Source organism: Dermacentor silvarum, chromosome 2, assembly GCF_013339745.2.
Source record: "Dermacentor silvarum isolate Dsil-2018 chromosome 2, BIME_Dsil_1.4, whole genome shotgun sequence".
Classification (NCBI taxonomy): Eukaryota; Metazoa; Arthropoda; class Arachnida; order Ixodida; family Ixodidae; genus Dermacentor; species Dermacentor silvarum.
Window position 1 is genome coordinate 15,552,950 of NC_051155.1, and position 24,674 is coordinate 15,577,623.

Genomic DNA, 24,674 nt, shown 5'->3' on the forward strand with positions numbered 1-24,674 from the left:
GCAAAAGGCTGGGAGCCAGACTCGTACACTTCCCGGTTTACCTCCATTACACCGTACCCAAGTGGTCTGCTCAGACCCCTAATGACCCGGTTAGCCTCACGCACCCTCCATTCCATCGCGCTAGCCTGGCCCCGGACATGTGGGATTGTGCATATGGTCACATGCACTTTCGCAGAGGTTTCTCTGAGTTTACGCAACCCAACCTCTAACTGTCCGTTTAGGTTCTGGCTCCTTCCCTTCAGCACATCGTTGAGACCAGCATGGATAACGATCAGATGTTCATGCTCGAGGTTGTCCGATACCACCTTCTGAGCTTCTGCCATTGCGTCAACCATGCACTTCCCTGACTGGGCCTCCACCCTCACCCGCCCGTCTGCCTTCACTGTTGTAAGGACGCCCTCCTTAACTCTAGCTACGTTGGAGTCCCCCACCACTAGGACCCTTCGCTCTACACGTTTGCCTCCCGCCTGCGATTGTCGTCCTCCAGTTCGCGCTAGCTGGTTCTCCACCCGCCCTGCGCCACTGACACGTGACGATGTGCTCCCTGCCGTTCGTCCCTTCCCACCCGAAGCCTGCCGCACTACCGCGCTGTAGAGTTGTGGAACCGCCGTGTTGCCGCCGGCTCTCGCCTGCTGTTCAACGGCCCCTAGGCGTCCCTCCCTGCTCTCATGGCATGCCTCTGCCTGAGTCTCCGCGCTGTCCCCGCCGCCCGCCTGAGCTGACCCGGGATCACGCGCCGCCTGTATGTACCATTAGCGCCTCCACCCGCTCTTCCAGCACGGCCCGCTTTTCCCGTTCTTCTTGTAGCTCGCCAGCTATTCGCTTTACCAGGACGGCCTCGGCCCCCTCCCTGTTAAGCAACTCGCCGATCCGAGTTTCGAGCTCAATTCGCCGCTCTCGCTCCACCTTCAGCTCCCCTTTGAGCTCTTCCACACTGGCTGCCCATTTCCCTTCCATCCGCCGCACAGCTCCCTTAAATCCTTCACACGACCTGCACGCGAAGCTAGCCTCCTCAGCGTCGGCTAAACTGGCGAAGTGCGTCTCGTCCAAATAACACCAACGTTTGCACTCCTCGCACTGCACCAGCTCGTCATCACCCCTGTCCTTCCTAGCCTGCCGCGCCATTGTCCACGCGTCCACCTAACGAGAAAGCCCAATAAAATACCTGATCAAGGCCCCACGGTAAGCCGTACGGCAAACTCGCTATCCGGCTACCTCCGCTAGCTTCCCTAACGCGGTTTAAAACTGCCGCTTTACACTGCTTTCACCATGCAACACGTGCGCCACAACCCGCTTCCAAAAAAAAGAAAATTTAAACAAATTGGACTATTCGCTACCTACTAACGTCCTACCAAACTAGCCAAGAAACTAAAAAAGCATGAAAAACAATATATATAGATAGCTCGGGTACCCTAACACTTCTATCAACCAAATAAGAATAAACAAAAATTGAACTTATTCACTGCTCCTGCTGCGCTGAGCTCCACTCGGCCACGACCGTCCTGTTCGGCTTCACTCGACGCGCCCCCGCGTACAGCGCCCCTTGCGGCACCGGCGCGCTTTGGGGACCTGTTTCCGCGGCCGCTTTTCACACCTCCCACAAGGCTGCGGAGCGGAGAGCGCGGAAGGCGGCGGCGGCGCGCTACAATGCAGTGCGACGGGTTACCGCTAGGGGGTGTTATAATAAAAGGTGCTCGCTCTTGGCGCGCTTTCTCTTTCTCTCGGAGTCGCCGGATGGAAGACAAGGCAGCGGAGAGCACGGAAGGCGGCGCGCGCTCGCAGGCAGATTCTCGCGGTGAGAGCCCGCGAGGCCGCGGCTTCACGGCAGACAGCGCGGCGGCGGTGCGAAGACCCCGTAGTGCGAGAACGAGAGGCAGAAGCGGCACGGCTGCGGCGCGAAGACTCAGGCGTTCGCGAACGCGAAGCAGCGGCGTTATCCAACCGCTATCCTTTCATTTCACGGACCACAAAGCCGTGGTAATGAAGGGACTCCGCAAACCAAGCATCTACGAAGAAGCGTCTAAGAAAATAAAACGTATTGTATATATACACACACTGTTTCTCACGTGTTGATCATATACTGGGCGAATTACTCGGAGTATTCACGGTTTACCGATGATCCCTCCGGAGCTTCGCCCCATCATCATTCACCTCGTGGACATGCTGTGATTTTATTGAAAAACGTACTGCTCCTGACAATCTGCCAGCACCTTAACAACTTCATAACCGTGTCACTAGACAATAACTACAGCCTCCATAAACAGCCAAAACAACAAGCACATGCCTGGCAGTCACAGGCACGAAAAGCATGCACAGCGCGCCAGCCAGCAGGAGAGTGAAATCCGAGAACTGAGGAAGAAAGCTCACGCAAGGTGGAGAGTGTTGCCACTTTCCAAGATCGAGGGGCTTGACACCAGTGTTCTGAGATGTCCTCACCTTGATATTGCTGTCAAAGCTTTGCCTTTGGGTGAATTCTTTTGTCTGCTTTTATTTTGAACTTGTAAGTACAATCACCCACATTTACCAGTGTCAATTTGTGTAATTTCTTTTGCATTTACCCTTGGACAATTCAAGGGACGCATTGTGGTGCAACACTTGGCCATTAAAGTAATGTTGCAGGGCCCTTTTCACGAAATAAACAATGCAATTCTTTCTATCTCTGCAAAGCATGATCACAGGCACAATCTTTCAGTTGGAGGCACTTGAACGCAGGTCGTTTTCAGTAATGTCAAATCCTGAACCACACACGTAGCCTTAGGCAAACGATATTGCTTGTAAACTGTTGAAGAACATTCATGTGAGTCAATATTTCTTGTGACAGGGTCTGCACTGAGGCAAAGGTCTTCACACTACGAAACCACTCCAAACTTCTTGCCCACTGTGATGAAAGCATCCACAGTACGGTCTATGTCCTCCATGGAATGTGCTGCTGAGATCTGCACTCGAATGCGAGCCTTGCCTGCATATATAAAGAAACAATATCGACGTGCACTCAGACTTCTCATCCGATAGCCAATTGCAGAATGTACACAAATGGAATATACGTTTTGTAAACATTCCACTTGATTCCGGGAATCTATGCAAATAAATACAAATAAAAATTAAGCTGGTGCTGCATTTATTTGCCACAAATGCCAAGATTAGTTTGAGAGGAATTCAATAACATGGCGCAAAAAGCGGTTCGTAACGTATGAAATTTAGAATTTTGTAAGCTAATGAATTTGGGGTGGGATTTATGAAAAATTTGTATCGTCCCGAACGTTGTACCAGGCGTGATCGTATCACCGAGATTCTACTGCCAGTAAATTGTAGAAAAGAAGGTCAGGGGATGTTTTTTCTTTGTGGAAAGTGCCTTTTGGATGAGATGCAGATGGCTTAATTCTGCTGCTGTCGTGTTGTGAAGAACATCATGATACTTACGAGGCTCTAATTGTCCTGACAGTTTTCTCTCCATTATTAGCACAAGCACGAAACCTGTTTACTCAATAAAGGTAACTTTTTAACCGTTTTCTTGCAACAATTAGACACTCGGATGGTTAGACACATTTTTCAAACCCACGCACTTTTAATCAAGGAGCTCTCACAGCATCATGAAGCACCGCCTGCACAAGCAATAAATCAGCAATTATAACAAAATAGAAAGAATAACAAAAGGGTCACGCACCTTTGGGTACCACTGGATAACTGAAGCCAATCACATAGACGCCTTGCTCTGCGAAAACAATGCAGTCAGCACTACTATTACTATCTTCATTGAACAGCTGCATTTACTATTTGTGTCACAGTGCAGACAAGCACATACAATCAGTGGCATAGCAGGATTTCACCTTAGAGGAGCACTGACCAAAAAATTTTGTGGCCTGCTTTTTTTCTTTTTTAGGTAGCTGTCAACTTAATAATTACATAATTACAATACAAAGTCTCGATTCCTAGAGAGCACCACAATCAATTCATTAGTACAATGCCTTTTATACAATCCGTTCAAAATGCGAGGCAAGCGCAGCCTCTCATTACGTCACCTAAAGCAGAGGTGAGGGTCATATGGTATCACAAACAACCCAGTCAGCTCGGTGCAATGATTGAAGGCGATGCAATGACCGTGTTGGCAAAAGCTACCAAAGTGGCTCATTTAATTGTGTGCGTCTCTTGAAAACGCAGGGAGACTCAGTCTCCCATTTTGTCCTGTCGAGCGCTGAATGGACTCGGCTTTTGGCAGCACAGTCAAATTGTATGCGTACACGTCAATGGTATCTAGATACCACAAGACCACCACAACAAATTTCCTTTTTCATGTCTGAAGCCTCACTACACTTGGCACGCATTTTGAACAGGTCGCATTTAACAGGTAACAATTCATTATTTGATGCACTCTCAGAGAACTGAGGCTTAAAGTGTAATTACTGGGTGAACGCCTTTCCAATGAAGCAGTAAAAGCTAAACAAAAATGTTCTGTCAGTACTCTTTCAAGAGAAAACTTTAGCTTGACACCAACTTCCATTTAACTTCAAATATGTACGTGTGAAGTTCAGAAACGTTTTCGTTACACAATTGCTCAACCTTCGAGGTTGTGTGTATTGCAGTCGTGTGGAAACTAGAGTGGAACAACACCTTTATAGCGATGTGCTTGGGGCCTCTGAAATCACTTGTTATACAGATCACTTCGTAGTAAAGGTCGCGCACTGCATCACTCACAATAGAACCGGGACAGAATTATTCCTTTGTTGCACAGGTGTTTGACCGCACATGAATTAATGCGAGTCCCCTCGGTGAATCTGGTTGTGCGCTTGAATTCCAGGCCATTCGTTCCTCAAAAACCGAGGGGCTCATTGCCACTTGTGCTGATCTGTTTGGTGAGAGCATCTGAGTGAACCCAACTCAGTGAAACTTGTCAATCATAAAGCTGTAGAAAAAGCACCGCATGTTTTGCTATTGCTGTGGTTGCAATCATCAAAAATCATCCATGTACTGGGGCATCCAGAAAGGAAGTTCCAATAAACTTTAAACGAAGTATAAACATCAGAAAAGAAAGTCAATACTTCTATTGGCACGCGAATACAGTTGCTGAATAAACACATTCAAATACAGCTTTTTTTCCACCAACAGTGCACGACTGGAACGGTCTACCTGCACAAATTGCTACTGCCCCTCCCACATACTTTCTAACGGCGTTACAGAACCACGTGTTAATATGAGTGCAATATTGCTTGTCCTTGTATGTTTTATCCCTTTTGTTGGTTATTCTCAACGATGTTAGCCGAGATCACTGTATTTAGATGTTCTTCTTTTGTGTGTGCATTGCATGCTTGTTCATCTTTGTATATTAGTTTTTGTTTTTGCTTTTTACTGAAATAGTGCATAGGTATTTAGATGCTTAATATGCTGCATCGTTTGCCTAACTTATAGTATATGTCTCTTGTTATTTATTTCTCATGTTCCCCCCTACAATAATGCCCTAGAGGGCGCTGTGGGTATTGTATATAAATAAATAAATATTGTAGCTAAATCACAAAATGATGCATACACTATTTTTCCGGGTCTTTCAAGAATTTGTCATAGCACAACAGTGATTTTCCTATCCCAGTATCAGGTTAATTTGCCGACACTGGCTTAAACCAGGATATCATCTCTATCAGCCAGCATCACGGACGAAATGTTACCCAGCCAGAAATGCGATGATCTCGTGCTAGGGAGAAGCTGACATTCAGAAACTTGGAAAAAACTTCCCAAATTCTGATGCGTCAAATGTATTCTAATGTTTGCTGCACCCTTTCCATTAGTTGCACCTTAACAAGCGCATTTCGGTGGCCCTACTGTGAAATGCCTGCACTATTGTCTGGCTGCACCATCACTTGCTGTGTCTGGTCCAGACACTTCACTTTATTTCCTTAAAAACCCAATTACAGGGGTATTACATGAGGGATGGATAATAAAATAAATATTAGAAACAGGTGTTCATTTTGAAATATGGGTGGCAATAGCTTCGGCAAAGGCAGACAGGCTTGTGATGGCATGTGGAAGGCTGTTCCAGTCACTTGCTGCTCGAAAACAAACTGATGCTTGAAAAGAGGCGGTCCGGACACGTACATGTGCAACTTGAAGTGGATAACAGGTGCGATGAGATATGTATGAAGGGGGCGTGATGTACAGTGGATGATTAAGGGAGTAGAAAAATAAACAGAAGAGAAAGAGGGTGGCAACCCGTGGACATAATGCAAATGTCGACAAACCAGATTCCACTTTAAATGATAAAATGCTGATGTCGAATGAATATGAAGAATGAATAAACCTAGTAGCACGATTTTGTGCTGATTCAAGTGCATTTATGGTATAAGTTTGATGTGGGTTCCAGATGGGAGATGCATACTCAAGTTTTGATCTTACAAATGATTTGTAGGCCAAAGCCCCAGTGATTTACTAGCAGCTGAAATGATGTTAGTAGTGTGCCAGCACACTACTAACATATTTGAATGATTGGACTAATTCTATTGGAACATTAGCGATTGAATAGGTAAATCTGAGGAAATTACGGCAGCGAGAGAAGGACACAAGTTAACACTCATTAGGATTTAAGTTCATTAGCCAGCGGTTGCACCATTCTTGTACTTTGCTAAGGTCGTTCTGGATGGATGTGTGGTCAATGTGTTGGTAACTGTGCAGTAGACAACACAATCATCTGCAAACATACGAATGTTACACAATACATTTGTAGATAGTTAATATAAATTTTAAAAAGAATCGGTCCTAGGACGGATCCCTGCAGGACGCCTGACGTTACGGACAGTCTGTTAGAATAATGGTTATTAACGAAGACAAACTGAGAACTTTTAGTCAAGAATGCTGCTAACCACTTTATTACATTGAGATGCAAGTTTAACTGAGACAATTTTAGAAGCAAATGCTTATGGTGAACTGTGTCAAATGCTTTTGCGAAATTCAGGAATAAGGCACTAGCCTGAAGGCATCAGTACGAACTCACACTACTATCGTAGAATAGCTGCCCACATCAGCTTCTCAATGTGCACAAACTTGGTTATGCAACTAACTTTACATTCGAAGTGAGAACGTAGCAGAGCAGCCTTCTCCAATTTAGCATCATGCAAAGAAAGCTGCTCCCGAGGTGTTGTGCTAAAACCAATTTTCACACCAGTTCATCCTATTCAACCAACTAACACCATCTTTCAAATTCTCCGAAAACTGAAGTGGTTTCTAGCAAGGCACCATTTTGTCAGCGATGCTCTGAGCAGATCAGCTCAGCACTGGCATACAAAAATTAGTGCTGTGCTACAATGAATTTACTTAAAAAATGGACGGTTGTGATGATATTGATTGAGTGGCCGGAACACGAGAATGAAGGCTCGTGTGGCCATGCGGAGAGAGCTGCGTGTCGTCCAAGTTAGCAAGTGTCGAAGACCTGGAACAGCAGCTAGTTGACCGACTGTTCCAGAGCTCATGGTCCTTGATTGCCAGGTGTCCTGCTTGCTGTGCAGACCTGGTGGCCGTTGTACCAGCAACCTGGCCCAGTTCTTCGCCCTGTGGACCTGGTGGCCAGCTGTTATAGCTCTGCGTGGTGGCCTGCAGACTTCCTAAGGTGGTCCGATGTGCTACCGGCCAGCTGATTTTGTTGCCCGGGTGGCTGGCAAGCCATTAGCCACTTGACAGCTGCAGCCTACTGTCTCACCTGGTAACAACGCAGTGCTAACGGTCACAGGTGGAGACAACAACGTCCGAGCAACTTTAAGAGGGGGCCTGCAGACGTCTGAATGACCGACATGTCCGCAATGGCAACTGCGACAACCCTCCGGGCAAGTAGCACAGTTATAGATGACTAGGTGCTTCGGGCTGTTTTGAACTCAGAACTGTAGTTCCATGTGTTCGAATAATTCTTTAAAGTGTGCCGCCTTAACACGTAACAAAATATAGTCAGTGTAGTATGAACAAGTCCTTGACTGCCAAGCCATTTATTAAAGTGATACTGAGCTCAACATTCCATCCCGATGGTTCCACATATGAAAAAATAGCGTATGCATCACTCTATTAACATGAACACTTTCTTTTGCTTATTTGCGTACCTCACTTAAAATTAAGCGGAACTTACCTTCTGGATTCTCAGTGTACATCACATAAAGCAGCTGCCTTGCTCAGCTTTTGGGTCATTTTCCAGGCAAATGTAAAAGGCCTTAATCACAAAGTCACTTTCTGTACTATTGCAGGAGATACATGCCCAAGATAGGAAGGAACAACGTTAAACGTTGTTCCTTCAATGAAACCAGGCAATGAAACCACCCATAGCCACATGTATTGCTACAATGTTGACCAGTTAGCACTTTAGTCCTGCTGAAACTAAATTTTGTCCAGTTTTAAGCTTACCAAGTAAATGACCTTTGCTTAAGTATTCACTTACCATTAAAGAAACAAATCTACACTAGAATCAGTGTAAACATTTACATTACCAAATCAGGCGTTTACACCTGCAGTGATTTTAAGGAGTTAAAGAAATAGTAGATAGTTTTACATGAGCTGTGACTGTCACTGAATGTAAGCAGAGCACTACTAGCATCGCCATGAAATAGACAAAAAGAAAAGGCAAACTCAATTCCTTTATTCTCTGCTATCATCATAGAACACCTGTTTTTGAGGCTACTATGCACACATGACACGATTTTCCATCCACACTTACCCAGCATGCCATCAGCAAAATCGGCAGCTAAACGTGCGTCTCCAAGCATCACAGGGCAGATGGGGTGGTCATCACCCTGACAAAAACAAAAGAAGCACAAAAGCTGGTGCTGCTGTGGTTACAGCAGGCAGTGATTGTCATGGAATCAGTGATCACGGGAGCTGTTACTCAATAACAAACTGTCATGAAACCTCCTACTCTCCCATGTCCAGAAGACATTATTGTGCTAAGAGGCAAGAGCACGCTAACAGCAGCAGGGGGGTAAACTTCTATGGCATCCCCGTAACCATGGCAACCAGGTGTACTTTCAGTACCCATTTTCCTTGTACAGTAAACTTTCTTTAATTTGACTCCAGTTGAATCGATTTTTCGGTAAATTCGATGCCGACTGAAGGTCCTGGCCGGCACCCATACTATGGGCCCAAAGTTGCGTTATTTCGCTCTCAATACTGACCTTCACCAGAACACTCCAACTTTCCAGGTCAGCTTCGCCGCAATACAGCCGTGTTATGCGGTGGAGCATACCAAGAATGGAAAGGGGCCACTGTCACGGCACATAGTACGTGTTTCTTAATTATACAGGCCCACACGTGCCATCTCTGGTCACAGTACGAGCATATGGCAGCCATTCAGAGCTGTTTCTGGTGTGACTGTGGCGACTTGAGCCCTCGTTTCACCCACCATTCATGCCTCGTATATGAGACCGCTAACGGGGCGTAGTACGTGTGCGCACGCGCCATGCACCAAGAAGCGAAGAAAAATCATCTGTGTTTTGGGAAAGCTAGCGAAAAGGAACACGATAAAATGAAAAAAAAAGAAAAAAAGGCTCTAAAAGTCGAGGGGGCGTTTAAAGCCAACAAAAGAGTCTGTATAAAACTCTGAAGGCCTGCCTCGGTGCTTGCACTGTGACCGGAGACAGCTCATGTGCGTGTGTAAATTAAGGAACACGTGCTATGTCCCGTAATAGTGGCACCCTTTTCTATTTGGTATGCTTCACCGCATAACACAGCTGTGTTGTGACAAGGTAAACGCTAAAGGCAAATAGAGTGAAGTGAATCAACGGCGTGTTTCGGCGTTTCTTCTTTTTTTTTGCTTATTGTTTAATTCGACCTGCCGGATGATTCGACCAGTTTCATCGGTCCAGTCAGTATCAAATTGATGGAAGTTGACTGTACTACAGCCTAACAACACAAAGCTAGCGCTAGTTCAGTGATCTGCACCAATGGTGCAACAACCATCTGCTTCAACAAGTTTGTTGCCACTATAGCAAGTGTCGCATCTGGTATCCAACTAGTCTATGTGCATTTCTGTATGCAGAGATTACACTAAAGATGACTCTAGGTAGGGGAAAAGTATGGCTGATTATGTCAAGAATAAAAATTGAAACTTAAAATAAAAATAAAAGTTTAACAGATGGAGGTGGCCAGACCCTAAGGAAGGAGTCAAATGGGTCCCGAAACATTGGGTTTATTAAATTCTAATTATTGTTTGATGTTATTAAATCCACAATTAGACCCCTGTGTTTACAAACCAGTTTTTCAATCTTCTCCTTTGCAGGTCATCACAAAATGGTCTCAAAAGCTACAAGAAAACTAGGGACATTTAGATGGTGCTTTAATTGGCAAAGTAATAATGATGATTACAGGTGAGCAAAGAAGCTTTAACAGATAAGGCTCACAGGAAAGACACCAGTGTCTTTCCCATCTGTCTCTTTCACATCTTTCCCAGTAACTTTTTAACTACTGGAACACAAGGTACACCATACTATGGTCAACCAAATAAGCCCCCTTTCAGTTTTACATGTGTGCACCCTTGCTTGGGAGCTAGTGGGCAAGAAAGATGCTCACAGAGATCTGGAAGCCAGCAGCGGTCATGCGTGAACGGAATCGCTGTGTCAGTCCGGCCACCTTCTGTGCCAGCTCAGGACTGGCCAGCAGGATGTCCAACACCTTTGAGGCGCACGCCACCACGGGTGGGGGCAGAGAGTTGGAGAAGAGGTAGGGCCGTGACCGCTGCCGTAGAAGGTCCACCAGTTCCCGACGACACGTGGTATAGCCCCCTGGCGACAAGAAATGCCGACCATTGGAGCAGGGCAGGGATTCCCAGACATCTTGGCTCTCACAAGGCCACGTGGGCTCCTTGGGGAAATGTGGCACCACCATATATGCAAGTTTCTAAGCCTTTTCTAGCCGGCTTCCCAATTTCACGACAATTTTACTTTCACAACAGGACAATCAACTGAAAGAAAACCAGATTCTGATACCGCGTTGAGCTGTCCGACAAAAGCATCATCATATCATCATTTCTAATGCAGAAAAGAAGTCTTGCACAGTTTCATATGATCCCTGATCGAACACTACGAGCAACTCGCATGGCTGCATTCATTCATGTGCACAAGTCACCATATCTGCAATACTAAGTGCAGAACAGGCTGCCATAAGATGTGGCCTGCCTTTCATGTTAAAGGAGTGAGAAAACATGAAGGTATATCAGCATGCATGCATTCACTCCAAGCACCCATTTCAGCTTTTAATGCAATTAGCATTCCTTGGGAACTTGACACATTTTCCAGTAAGATGTCCATTTCTAACCGCTTTCACACCAACTTGGGTCACTGGGCATGTGCAAATATGGGCAGGTGCCGCTGCGTGTGCATGCAAAGACAGACAACAGCTATGTGACACATGTTAACACTGTTGGCCAATCCTCCAGAATGCCACTGGGTAAACATGCCCGGATAAACAAGTGGAGGCAAGAAGTCAGCTAGAAAAGTGGGCATCAAAAGCAGCTGTGTGTGGAGAAAGAAGTGAAGTAGACAGAATAGGACAAGAGCGCGCATCGAGAGAGGAGCATTGAACTACACAGAAATAAAGATGTCCGTAACATAAAACTGAATACGTCAGCTACACAGAAGTGAATAATTTTGGCAATAAGGTGTGTGGCTACATCGCTTCAATGCTAATCGCATTGGCAACAACATTCATGGTGAGATGGGTTCTGCTAGAATTTCATGGGAATCGGCACCAATGGCTCAGAAACAAAGTGCTCTAGTGAGTTCGACATGAATTGATGTGCTCATCGGCTGGGCATAGGTTTTTGTTATCCAAACCGAATGAGCAGCACCGTCAGTGCCTTTGTAAAAAAGAAGCTACAGTTAAACCTGGATATAACGAAATTGACAAATTCCCGAAAAACTTCGTTATAAAGAGGATTTCGTTATATGCAGGTTCGGCACGAAAATTCGAAAAAATAACGCTTACCGTATTTACTCGATTCTAACGCGCGCTCGATTCTAACGCGCACCCGTTTTCCATTCTCGTCGAACCACTCATCCTTGGAATGTCACACCAGGTACCGGATGCATGGACGCATGTCGTTTCGCACATGCGCGAGCCATCGGAAATGAAGAGCGAGCGTCACGATGGCGTCGTAGCATCGTATAGTGTTACAGTAGAACCCCGCTGTTACGTTCCCGGGAGCTGCGTTTTCCCGGCTATTCGTTTTTGGCTGGTCCCGGCACAGCTTCCATAGAACCCAATGCATTAGTAACCCCACTGTTGCGTCACAATTGTGGGACTGTTCCCGCATCATACGTTGCGAACTGCCACCCCACGCCGGTCAGAGCGACCATTTTGACTTTTCATGTTGCTTGGCTTGATGGCATTGGCCGCCCAAAGGGGGCGACAACTATGACGGATTTTCGGTTTCTGCCAGCAAAAGTATGGCTCTTGAGATCCGTATTTGCTATATAAAGATGGTGTCTATGACACGTTGTGGCCCTAAAATTGGTTTTGGCTCATAGATATCCCGTATAAAGTCCAAGGGCGATAACGCAGTCGCCGGGCGCCGTATGCTGTATGTGCGAGTTAGAGTACACTCTAGTGCGAGGGGAGCCGACGACCACGTCTGAATCTCGCGCGCGCAAGAAAAGCAGGGAGGAAGCGCGCCTTCTTCCGTTGTGCTCGAGGCACCGTTAAGGGAGAGAGGGGGGAGGGGATAGCGGGCGGCATTGTACTGTACTCAGGCATCAACTGCGTACTGCGCGGTCGCGCGGGCCGTATCTTGAAAGCGATCTGCGTTTGGGCAGAGTCTAGCAGTGTAGGTGCGTCGGCGGCCCGTAGCTTTGTGCGTGCTGTGTTTTCTTGGTGCTCTGTTTGCGTTGAAGCGATAGACAACAGCACGAAGGTCACTTTGCTCACTTCTCCCGCGGCGCTTCCACATGCCGCCAGCGTTTGACAGCGCGTGTCCGCGCACATCGAGTTTGATGTGTCACAGCGTGTACCAGCGTGTCGGCAACATCAACTGGAAAAGGAGAGAGTGCCGGCTTGGCGGGCTAGGCCAGCTGCAGCAAGACGCAGGATCAGGTTTAAATGAAGGGAGGGGGAAAGGTCATGCCCGCGGCGGCAAGATCGCCGGGTCGAGGGATGCAGGCCCGCCTCGCACACGTGCGCTCTCTTCGCATTCCGTCGCGGCGGAGAAGGTCCTTCCGGTTGCTGCTCGCGCAAAAATGACAAAATTTGGGGCGAAATCTCTTGGTTGTCGGAGGGGAAAATTCGTTATATCGAGGGGGTCTCCCGCTGCCACTTCATTACGTAGAGGTCTCACATACATGCGCTTCTATGGAGTAATGGCGGGGAATAAAAAAACTTCATTATATCCACGAATTCATTATATGGAGGTTCGTTATAAGCAGGTTTAACTGTATTACCATACTGTAATTTACATAGAATTGGGACATTAAACTCCTCAGTACCAATATTACAGCTGCATGCCAATATATAAAAAAGAAGATCGCCCAAGAAATTGTGAAGGCAGAAGAGACTGCAAAACTATCAGGCACAGACGACACCAACTCTCTTGCTCTTCGCCATGAGAAACTGAATTTCCAAGTTTCAGCAGCTTAATCCTCATTTTGACAAGTACCAATGGCTGCAATGGGACACCTTATTCACTTGTGCCCCCCTGCTCTGATGGCATTTGTGCCATTCCATGCTCTGAAACTTTCTGCCTGAGATGCCGTGCCACCAAGATATACAGAGCCCTCGAAAGGCAGCACGTGTGCGATACCCACGTGCTGAGAATTAAACAAGCCTCTCACCTGCAGCGCCTCCCAGTGCCTTGCCCAGGGTGGAGTTGATAATGTCCACACGGCCAGAGATACCAAAGTGCTCCTCGGTGCCCCTGCAATAGATACGGCCCATGTCACGGTAAAGGAAAGCTTGCCGATCAAACGGTGTGCGCTAAAGTTAGACTGACAAGGAGGGCCACGCTCCGTGTCAGGTTTCTGTGTTCTTCTCTGTCAGTAAGCTTCTTTTGGTAACATTCCTGACTTGAGACACGGTTACTTAACACTTAAAAAAATCAGCAGAACCCATCTCTAGATGACTGTCGACGGTAATGTGTCAGCATTGAATCAATGTAGCGACACAACGTTTTGCCACCGTTGAAAAGAGTTATGTATGAAACGTGTACTGCAACGGAACTCCTCATCTAGCGTCACCGCTGCGAAGCCTGGAGTGGCATCCAAAACGCATGGCACACGGCTGCATGCTAACTCTGAGAAACATGTCATGCGGCAACTGGGCTCCTCTTTTCCCGTCTTTCTGGACTCGCTGCACCGTCTAATGACACTGCCGAGAAGTCTGCGCGTGGTCTCCAAAAAGAGAAGCATGGCACACGGGTGGCTGCTAACGTCAAGAAGTGTTCCCTCGCTTGCCGCACACTCAGTGGCACATGCCCATGCAGTAACTTAAGTTGGCGAGAGGTTTATGGAAGAGCGGCACACACAAAGTGCATTCATAGCACAGCTCGCTAAAACATTGGTCTAAAAGACATTCACTGAAAAGTGACACACACCTGGTGCAATATTGGCAATCTGCTAAAGCGTCGGGTTGTTGTCCTACAGGAACACTTGTGACGTGGCTTTGATTCCGCTCAGCAGCACAAAAATTTAAGGGATCTTTTCTTGCATCCGTAGAGCGGCACATTCACAGTGGCACATACCTAGTTTACCTCGTTACCCAAGTTGGCGTCAACGACTGAGTGGCTCATACCCACTGCTTTAAGTCTGCATCAAAGATTTTCTTCAAATAGTGGTACCTACCCAGCCCTGCATCTACTCTGACCCATGTTGCCATGAAAGAGGTTCGTTGAAGAGCGGCACACAATGCCACATACTCAGTGACCCAAGTTCCGACGGTTTGCTTCGAACCATGTTTCCTCAGCACAGTAGCCCGGTGCACTACCCATTCAACTGCAAACTACCCTGTGTGGCCCAAGTAGGCGGGAAAACGGTTAGATGCAAACATAGATAGATAGATAGCCCCCGGATAATGCGTAAAGAGCTCTAAGAATTCCAACGCATTAAAAGAGACATGGGACGAGAACGAGAAGCACACAGGACACAAAGCCACTGTTGTGTCCGGTATGCTTTTCGTTGTTGTCCCACACCTTTTTAGCACTAGTTAACGATGTCTCAAGTCGGGAATACGCACCAACTAGCTCAACTCTCTTCTCTAATTACACATGCTTTAGCTACGTTGTGAAAATTAAAGAATTACATTGTCCCATGCTCCTGCACATGCTATGGAAATGAAGGGAGCAGATGCCTTCCTCCTCTCTTGTGTTAGGAGTCGTGCAGTTTTCCAGCAGTCACAAACATACACCTTCACATGAACACAGAGCCTCGTGCTGATTTGACCTAGCAAAGGTCACCTTGGGAGGAACACCAAAATCAGCGCAGTCCTGCAAGCGCTGGAGGAGAAGAATGCCAGCCATGATGAAGAAAGGACCCCAAGTCAATGTTTTGCTCCCTTCCTTTGCTGTTTCCTGTTGCTGTTCGTTTGCTGTACGAGCCAAGCAAACGTCTGGGCCACCACAAACCGGTGTCCCAGTGAGACATCCCGCTCGTGATAAACATTGTTGTCAGAGAATTGTGTTGTGTTGTGTGATGCGCTATCACCCTTGTATGGGTGAAGCCCTACTGTGCTAGGCAAGTGGTCCAGAATTAGCCGTCAACCCTAAGCCTTGTGGAGAAGGCGTGGCCCCAGATTTCTGGCCAGCAAGCACCCACCCATAGCTGAAGCACCCCTCGTTTTCCTCTTCACTAGCCAGTAAGTTGCCATTTCTGTCCTCTAGTGCGGATCATGGAGGCTGCAGCCCTCAAAGCCTTTGACTGGAAAGAAGGCACAGCAAGAACCCAGTGCACAGTGCCATGGTAACTGTCACCACCACAGGGGACACCCTCAAAGGCACCGCATGCACTGTGCCTATTCGGACAATTTGGACCAATGGCCACGCAAAGTTGCAAAGAGTCGACCAAGAGTCGGCGGTTTTACTATGCCATTAACGGGAGATAACGGTTCATCGACGCTTCGCTTACATCATTGCTGATAACAGTTCGCGATGGCCTTTTATCTTTCGAACTTTGTACTTTTTTGGCTGCAGCGACATAGGAAACGTAACTTCGAGGCTCTTGGTGCACGTGTGGCTCACCGTGTAACCGTATTTGCAAGACTTCTGCTAAATGCCGGCATGCTGCAGTAGTTTTCACTTCCAGCCAACTAGAACGCTTTGCTATTGTACACAGAATCTAGTCGTGTCCTACTGATAGTAAAATATATAACAATTACACTCTCAAATAAAAAATGGCAGCGGCTGTGTATCATACTTCCGAAATCGCAAGTGATCGGAACCAGCCAGGTGCCATTTAGAAGGAGCTATGACGCCGAATATTTTGTTCCTTTTATGACGTTTTTAACAAAAGCTTGCAGCTTGATATGGGCAAGTGCCAGCAGTGAAGATACTGCAACTGAGATTTTCGGACCAAAGTGGTATCGAATGGCAACTGCAGACGTCAAGTTTCAGTGATGTAAATTTTTTAGCACTTTGAAAGGCAAGTTTTCACATAACAAGTACAATGACCACTTTTTGCGGAACTATCAAATTCAATATAACTGGGTTTGACTGGCAAACCTCAAAAAATGAATTTGTAACCCAAAATATCGCTCACAATAAAAAATTACGAAGCGATGAAAAAATGTGCACCACGAGTACCACCACCATCCGTAACAGCAGCAGTAGATCTACCTGGATGTCTCCGATTGAAAGTTGGCGCACACATCATTATTGCCTCCAGTAATAGTGGCTCATCAAAACAGAAACAACAGCAACTACATTCTAATAGAAACAGACATCAGCACTGTGAAGACCACAGGATTGCATCGTTCATGACTGCGACAACCTCAAAGGAATAAGTAAAAAAAACACTACCACGATGTGGGTTTCTTTAAAATGTTCTATTGCAGCATCACGTTTCATCCTAGTGCAGATAGAACATGCCCAGGACTGAGGTACTTAATCTCGATGTTGGCGACATTGTGTGGACATACACTCGCATAGTGTTAACATATCTGTATGAGCTGTGTGCACACCCGGTGGAAGTGATTTCTTCACATTTGTGGAGGCAACATTTTTGTCTGTCATTGACATAAATGCATTTGCGGATATAACCATTAGAAATGTAGGAGATTCATTTTGCCAAATTTAGTTTCTAACTCTAATTTGTTCATTTTTGATACAACAATATTTAAAATTATGAATGATTTTCAGCTTTCCCATGAGATCTGTTATATTGAGAAGGTACTATACATAGCAGCAGTTACCCAGCTGTGCATTCATGTAGCCAAGTCATTATACTCCCAGTACATCCCAGTTACAAGTGAAATAATATGTAATTATATTACATTCTACGTTAGCGTAGAATCGCATTGCAATAATGGCAGACACGAGCAATGATGCTGGTGACATCTTGCAACATTTTGTTTAAGCAAAATGCGCTGAACTTTTTTTTTTTTTTGCAATGATCTGCAAGCACAAATGTGTGACGAGTGACATCTTCATCACAAAGGCATTTTAACACAGAAAAAGTTTGATGCCGGGTTCCACTGAAAATTTGTCCCATGTATGTACGTCACACAATCATCAAGCTAGTTGGCTGGTATCTGCGCGAGATGACACTACTTTGCCATTCTGTGAGCTGAAAGGGGGAAGTTGAAAAGAGTGCCACCAGATGGTGTCGCCATCTGTGCATCATGTCGGCAGAACACCTTGGCGGGCAGGACAACAGCTGGCGTACGCTTTCTGGTGCGACCATAAAAACAATAGAAAGCGCGATCAGGCATGAAGATGCATGGTGAGTACACGCCGCGTTTTCATTTCCTTCGTGCTGGTGCTCTCACGTCCGCAGAGGTGCGGGTGTTTGGTGTGCGTCACATTTTCACTCGCTAAAGATGGGCCATGCGGTAACGATGCAGTTGTTTTGCCACAGACGGACTTACCGTCGCATCTGGTACAACCTGGTAGACTTCGCAGTGCTGCTTAAGCGTGCAGGACTGGCCTCACGTGCTTGCTATCGCTATAATCGTTTAGCCCTTCAAGCGAAACTGTAAGTCATAAAAGACTGGATATTTATGGGCTTGTATTTGTGAATGTGCAACAAAACTGCCACTGCTTCTTAGAATACATGTATCACTTTCGTGTTATGACCAATTCCTCTGAAAGATGGAGAAAGCAATTTTCTTTGTACATTTATTTAATCAAAGAAAAGAACCGTGAAATGCAAGAACAATTTCTGTTAATCTTAAAACTTTTTTATACCGCCAGTGCTGCTGTCACATCCTCTGGCCTGCACTAGCACTGGCAGATCCCGAGGGGGACATGCCGGCTGACAGTTTTGAGCATGCAGTAAGCCCCCACCATCTCGGCATGCATTGATGCAAGCCCCTGGAGGCTGCCCTTGATCCACCGATGTGCACGTCTGCAGAAGCTCGCTATTAGCACACTCAGACCTCAGAAAAGATGCCTACGTGTGGTTCCTAAACAGGTGACATCTTAGTTCGTGGAAATTAGTATTTTACAATCTACAGCACTTTAAAATAAACTCATGGGGACACATTCTTGATAGATCACTTTCGAGGATGCTTTTGCCTCATGTGATTTGCCTCGCATGGCATTCAGGTGCAATACCTCACTGGAGCAACTGGCATCCTGCATTCTGTCATGCTGATATCACCAAAAGTGAGCGATTAAGAATAGGCCGGTAGCTACAAAATGATAGAGTGAGCCACAACACCCTGCCAATAGCTGCGCTCCTGGCTGCTCCCCACACGTGCTACCGAGATCATCCAGAGGCACAAAGAGAGGGGAATCACCTGCCAGTGTTGCCAAAGAAACCCGTAGCGTGGCACTCATCCACAAACACCATGGCATTGTAACGGTCGGCGAGGTCACAGATGTCCCTGCATGGGCAAAACGGACAAATAAAAAAAATGCTGCACACAGATTTTGAAAAGGCTACCATTATGTGGCTTCCAGAACGTGAATTTGATTTGAGCTCTCAACTGCTGTAAAAACCTGAAATAATACGAAACGTTTTCCCATATTCCGGTATATGACATTTGTTCCTTGTATTGCATTTGGATAAAGTTTTCGGTATTTATTTCCCATAACCAATTGTGGTTTTGCTTTCAAAATGTAACAAAAAGAAAGCACATATAGCCATCATCACGAGCAAGACAGGTGCCACTTTTCTCACCAACATTTATGCTCCTGAAACACTCCAAGCATGATAACCTTTATAAAGGTGCACGTTTTTGCATCTTAAAGGGTAACTGGCTACAGTGTACTCTACTTGTACAAACCTGGAACATTTTGAATATTTTTTTTTTTGTCAGGCCTAAAATCGACAATGACAAGAGTAAAACTTATAAGATGAAAACATATGCAAGTGTGACACTGGCACTAAATATAAGAGCATACCAGGTTTTTTATTAAACAGACTTCAAAAGTATGTTATAAACCAATGCCGAGATGCTTTCTCCACTGCTCATCTTTAAGCACAGTAGATACTAGGTGGGATAAGCAGCCGTTGCAATTTGTTTACTAATTAACTAAAATCCATTAACTTTCTAATTCTTGTTTTAAGGCCCACCCTGCAATGGCACGGTTACAGTGGGATGGCTAGAGCAAGTTATGCAATTTTAGACACACCATCTATTGAGATATTCTTCGACAAAAATTGACCTTTTCCCTCTACAATTACAAAACACTTGACCATCAAGAGCTTGCCATGCTGAAGGGATGAATAGTGAAGAAAGTTTCTTTGTATCTGTTTAATCCTTTTTCTTCTAAATCGCTTCCGTAAACTTTAACAATATTGATGGCACCTTCAAGCTTAACCAAAACATTCAAGCCCTTACCTTATAGGGTTCCTTTGAAATGTGCCCTTTGTAAACATTCTTATGTTTATAGAGTACTTGCAGATATGCGGTCATGCCTTGAGCACTAAAAAGCTTCGATTCTGCAATTGTGCCAATCTCCCTGAAGCAATTATTCAAAACAGTTATTAATAAGCTACAATATAGTGAGCTAATCTGCCATTACCAGACATTTAGTGATGTGCATCTCAACTAATAAGGTCCTGCCAAAAAAAAAGTGAAATTATTAAGTCCATTACACCATTTCTAAAACATTTCGGCTCTTCATATTCGAACTGCATGTTATGAAAATTATAAAAGAGAAGTACAGGGAAGCAGGCAAGTCAAGGCATGTTGCAGAGCCTTTTCGAAGTTGTGACATGCATTACTTCCATTTCGAACTTCACTGTCATAGATGAAAATTCAGGCAGGCTCACGTGAGTAAGCACACAACAAAATGAACTCTGCTCAATGCCACTCTCTCCTGGCTAGGATGCCATCTCAGCTGAAAAGATGCCTTAGAAGGACGCAGGAAATGTGTGCGGCACGCACCTCAGAGGCGCCACATTGCCATCCATGCTGAAGACTCCATCGGTGACTATGAGCCGCTGGCGACTCTTCCCAACAGCGTCCCGCAGTTTCTCCTCCAGGTCTGCAACATGGATGACACATTTTCACAATTTGCATGCCCTCAAGACAGAGAAAGAGATATATTTATTATGAGAGAAAAGCTGACAGGTCGGTCTGATTCAATGTTCTGACCTGCTACTCGCGTGGGGGAAGGGGAGTGGGTGTAGAAAGATGCAGACCCTACACACTGTGGAAATCAGTGGAAGCTAAGCTTTGGTGAGTCAGCAAGACAAAATGAAGCATCAAAACACATGGTGCAGACTTCGGCAATTAAGTTCCATGCGAAGGCCATCTGGGCCAGTATTCTGTAGCGATGCCTTATGACTTATTCTATACTAATCTTATCATCCACTGCTCACGGCCGGCTGATCCCGTTGATAACGCCAGCGGACCGTCGCTCTGACCACTGACAAAGCACGCTAAGCGCGAAAAGGAATTAGCACCGGAAAGGCATCGCTACAAAATAGCGGCCCTGGTCTTTGCAAGAAGCACACAAAATAACAAAGAAAAAAAAATACCAGTAGAGTAAAGCGTTCCTTTCTGCCCAAAAGCTGAAACGTCGCAGAGTGACAATGCGCATGTCTTCGATGCAGAGCTTGGGGGCTGAGTGCATGCCACACCAAAATAAATGTGATGCAGTAGCTGAGCTTTTCCATCTGGTGCATACCGTTCATGTCTCGGTGTTTGTATCGGTACTTTTGTGCCTTGCACAGACGGATTCCATCAATGATGGAGGCATGGTTCAGCTCATCCGACAGCACTGCATCCTCTGGGCTCAAAAGAACCTCGAAGATGCCCGCATTGGCATCAAAGCAGCTGGCGTACAGGATGGCATCCTCCCGGCCGTGGAAGCGCGCAATCTTCTGTTCCAGGTCCTTGTGGATGTCCTGCATTGGCCAGCCTTCACTTTAACATGTTGTGGACCACCACACCTGAACAGTACACACACGGGAAACAACTACCTTAACAAATCTATCTCACGTCCCACATGCACAGGCACTGCTAGTGGGAACATGGGAGCACGTGGCAGCACTCCGCGAAGCACCACCGTTGGCGTCTTGCGGCGCAGGCGCAATCATGCGATAGGCGGAGCACCCACAGCGTCGTCTGCTACAGTTCCTTCCCTTCACTACCTTCGCCACGTGTGCGTTAGTATCGTGCGCACTAGCAGCTCTGAGTATTCATGCAAGTGTTGCGAAACCCACATTTCTGCAAGCTGATTTATCATGCTGCATGCAGGCGCACCGAACTTGGAATGTGAATAATGCTTCCGGGAGTTTTCATTTGCTAAGTAGCATTTAAAACTTTTTTACTGCTTTGCAAGTTATAATGCTGATTTCAAAACTCCATGCTTTGAATTTATTCGAAAATAAATGTAAATTATCACTTTCCGAGGACTATGGCTGGCACTGTGGCAAATCTACTTGGGCAACAGTCGGAAGAGTCACCCGGCTATGCAAACAGCTGTCGCGAAAACAGCTGGGTCAGTATTCTTGGGTGATCATTATCGTGGATATTTTCACTTTAGTGCGATTTTGCGTGACTGGGCACCAGATGCATTCGCGTTTAGGCCGACATTGTTCGCTATCTTTACAGAGCACCAAGTGCACTGTCCGCCGTATGTACTTCGACGAGTCTAGTTCCGAGTCGAGGAATCTCCCAAGTCCCTGAGAAGGATCGCTCGAGAATACTGCACCTGTAGTACGACGCTTCAGCTTGTGTTGTTTTAGCCCACGATCTGATTAGCACTGGGTTGCAATGCTCTCAACGACAATCGTGCCATAATCCAGCCTGGCAGGAAACAGTGAGGCATTTCTGAAGCGACATACGCAGCTTGTATGTTCCAGGCGAATGACAGCAACTAGTGTCTAATACTTGATCGCATCACCATCGGAAATAGTTGCGCAGCATTCGTCCTCTGACACTCTAGCCATTGCGCAGTTACCTGCGCGGCAGTTCTTTATAAAGGGCCACATAGAGCAGGACCATATCAAAAAAAGTTGGGATCATTATAATTATGCCAGTGTGTCTTTCAGTATTTGCCATAAACCCACTGACGTTGTGAAGGGTTGGTGCACTCTAGCTTCTCTTTATTCTCGGCAATGCAGATGCAGCGTCGCGTCGCCTTTGCATCAAGAAGAATGCAGCCGCATACACGACCTGGCTTTTAGGCTTGATTTACATGACGAGCCGGAGTGCTGATTTAGTCTGAGGACGAACATGAAGCAGGTGGGCTGCAGCAAATAACACTAGTAGCACCACGTCTCCGGTGTTTTTGAATGTAGCGTGATTCGGCGATTCGGCAGAGCTGAGCTACGTCATGCTCATCTGTTGACCGGATCGGCAATCTATCCTGTTGTGTGAATCCCGCTTTAGTCACAAAACTTCATTGCCGCTGATGACATGGCAATGCGAACATCGAAGCAGTGCGAGCGGGAGCAGCGCAGGAAGGAACTGTAGCAGACGATGTGCCAGGTGCTCCGAATATAGCTTTGATTTTCCTGCGCAGCAACACTTCACGAGGCGTCGCTGGTGGCGCTTTGCAGAGCGCTGCCATGGGCTCCCGTGTTTCCTCTAGCAGTGGCCGCACCTGTACACTTGTTTGTCATCATTCAATCTCATACACTGACATACATTGACAGTGAGTACTTTGAATGTTGTCGCTGAAATAGCTGTCTTAAAGGGACAATAAAGAAAAAAAAATTTTCAGCTCTTTCAGTAAATTACCCTCCTACAATACCAAGAAAGCCACTCTTGCCACGAGGAGAAGCTAGGCAAGCATTTAGAAAAGACGAAGAAGCTAAAGATGGGCAGCGACAGCGCCTTCTACACTGGCTCGCAGTGATGTCCCGTATTTTAATGGCATCTGCTCAGGCCTAGTTAAAGTTTCATTGGTAAAAGTGAACTGGCGTTTTGTTACACTAGAAGAGCCAAAGACAGAACTTAGCAAATTTCATGAACTTTTACTGGGACACGTCCTAGATACACAAAATACTTGTACATGCATGATGTGACATGGGACATACCAGTGCAAGGACTTTGGCAAGAAATTCAAGATATTATACTTCAACCTTAAATTTCTCTTCTATTAATCAACCTGTTACAGCAAAATTAACGAATATAGTGGAACCTCGTTGATATGATCTTCGCGGAAGCCAGAAAATAAGACGTATCATCCCAAAATCGTTTCATCCAAAGCAAACTTAAGAAAACAGGCTTACTTTGTGACAAACTCGCTAGCAATGCTTCCTGTGGCGTCGAGTGATACTGCTCCGCATAACTTGTGCGTCATGTGGAGCAGCATCACACGAACCGCAGCCAACACCCTTTTATTGCAATAGCAATTACATGTACACTCCAAGGGGATTTCTGCCGTCAGCGTCGCCATGAGGTTCCGCATGAAGTACAAGGGCGATAAAATCGTCGCCGCGAGCCGTACGCGAACATGTCGCAAACATGTTTAAAAAATTGTGAATGTGTAAAAAAAAGAAAAGTAAAACATTATTAGTCTGATCTTGATTAGAGCACATGCAGAGATGACAAGCGACAAATCTTGAAGAAAATGATGTTGTATTGACCATACAATGAAGCACCATATCTTCTGTGCGTCACAATGTTCAGAAATCCATTACAAAAAATTTGCATATATAACATATATATATAATGTGAATGCAACGCAATCAACACCGCAGCTGAACATACGTCATGGAAAAATAAAATTTCACTGAAAAGATCCAGAAAGTAATGTAAGTGTAAGGAAGATGACAAACGTCGGCGCAGAGTCAGCAGCATCGGCAGCATCAAGCGCGCAGCAGAAGCTCGAGCGAGAGGACTGTGCTCGGTGCATCCTACGACCGGCTGTCGCTACGAGCCTCAATAAATCTCTTTTATAAGTGGTGGAGCCGTGCTGGGTAACGTTCCACTCTACCATCCTGGAACTTCGTTCGCGGACGCTACCCTCTGCCATGCCGGACGCCGACCAGCAGACTATTCCATCGCCACCCGTCCCTTGCGCTGGCACTGTTCGCCAGCGGGACCCTCTCATCTTCAGCGGAATTGACGACGACGACGTTGAAGAGTGGCTGTCATCTTATGAACGGGTGAGCGTTCAC

General features: G+C 46.1%; 1 protein-coding gene and 1 long non-coding RNA gene across 2 annotated transcripts in view; one reads left to right on the top strand and one right to left on the bottom strand.

The window, feature by feature from the left end:
- Nucleotides 1-2,472: 2,472 nt before the first annotated feature.
- Nucleotides 2,473-24,674, bottom strand: part of LOC119441335 (2-amino-3-ketobutyrate coenzyme A ligase, mitochondrial) — a 48,954-nt gene continuing 26,752 nt past the window's right edge. Inside the window, exons 4-11 of the mRNA XM_037705952.2 lie at nucleotides 21,230-21,449; nucleotides 20,485-20,584; nucleotides 18,889-18,975; nucleotides 13,776-13,858; nucleotides 10,525-10,736; nucleotides 8,678-8,753; nucleotides 3,665-3,712; nucleotides 2,473-2,959 (exon numbers count right to left, since the gene is read on the bottom strand). Coding sequence (XP_037561880.1) covers nucleotides 2,850-2,959; nucleotides 3,665-3,712; nucleotides 8,678-8,753; nucleotides 10,525-10,736; nucleotides 13,776-13,858; nucleotides 18,889-18,975; nucleotides 20,485-20,584; nucleotides 21,230-21,449 — 936 coding nt within the window. The 3' untranslated portion in view covers nucleotides 2,473-2,849. The remainder of the gene's footprint in view (nucleotides 2,960-3,664; nucleotides 3,713-8,677; nucleotides 8,754-10,524; nucleotides 10,737-13,775; nucleotides 13,859-18,888; nucleotides 18,976-20,484; nucleotides 20,585-21,229; nucleotides 21,450-24,674) is intronic.
- LOC125942917 (uncharacterized) overlaps nucleotides 10,044-24,674 on the top strand; it is a 36,640-nt gene continuing 22,009 nt past the window's right edge. The window contains exons 1-2 of the long non-coding RNA XR_007465417.1: nucleotides 10,044-10,322; nucleotides 18,341-18,560. This is a non-coding gene — a long non-coding RNA (uncharacterized LOC125942917). The remainder of the gene's footprint in view (nucleotides 10,323-18,340; nucleotides 18,561-24,674) is intronic.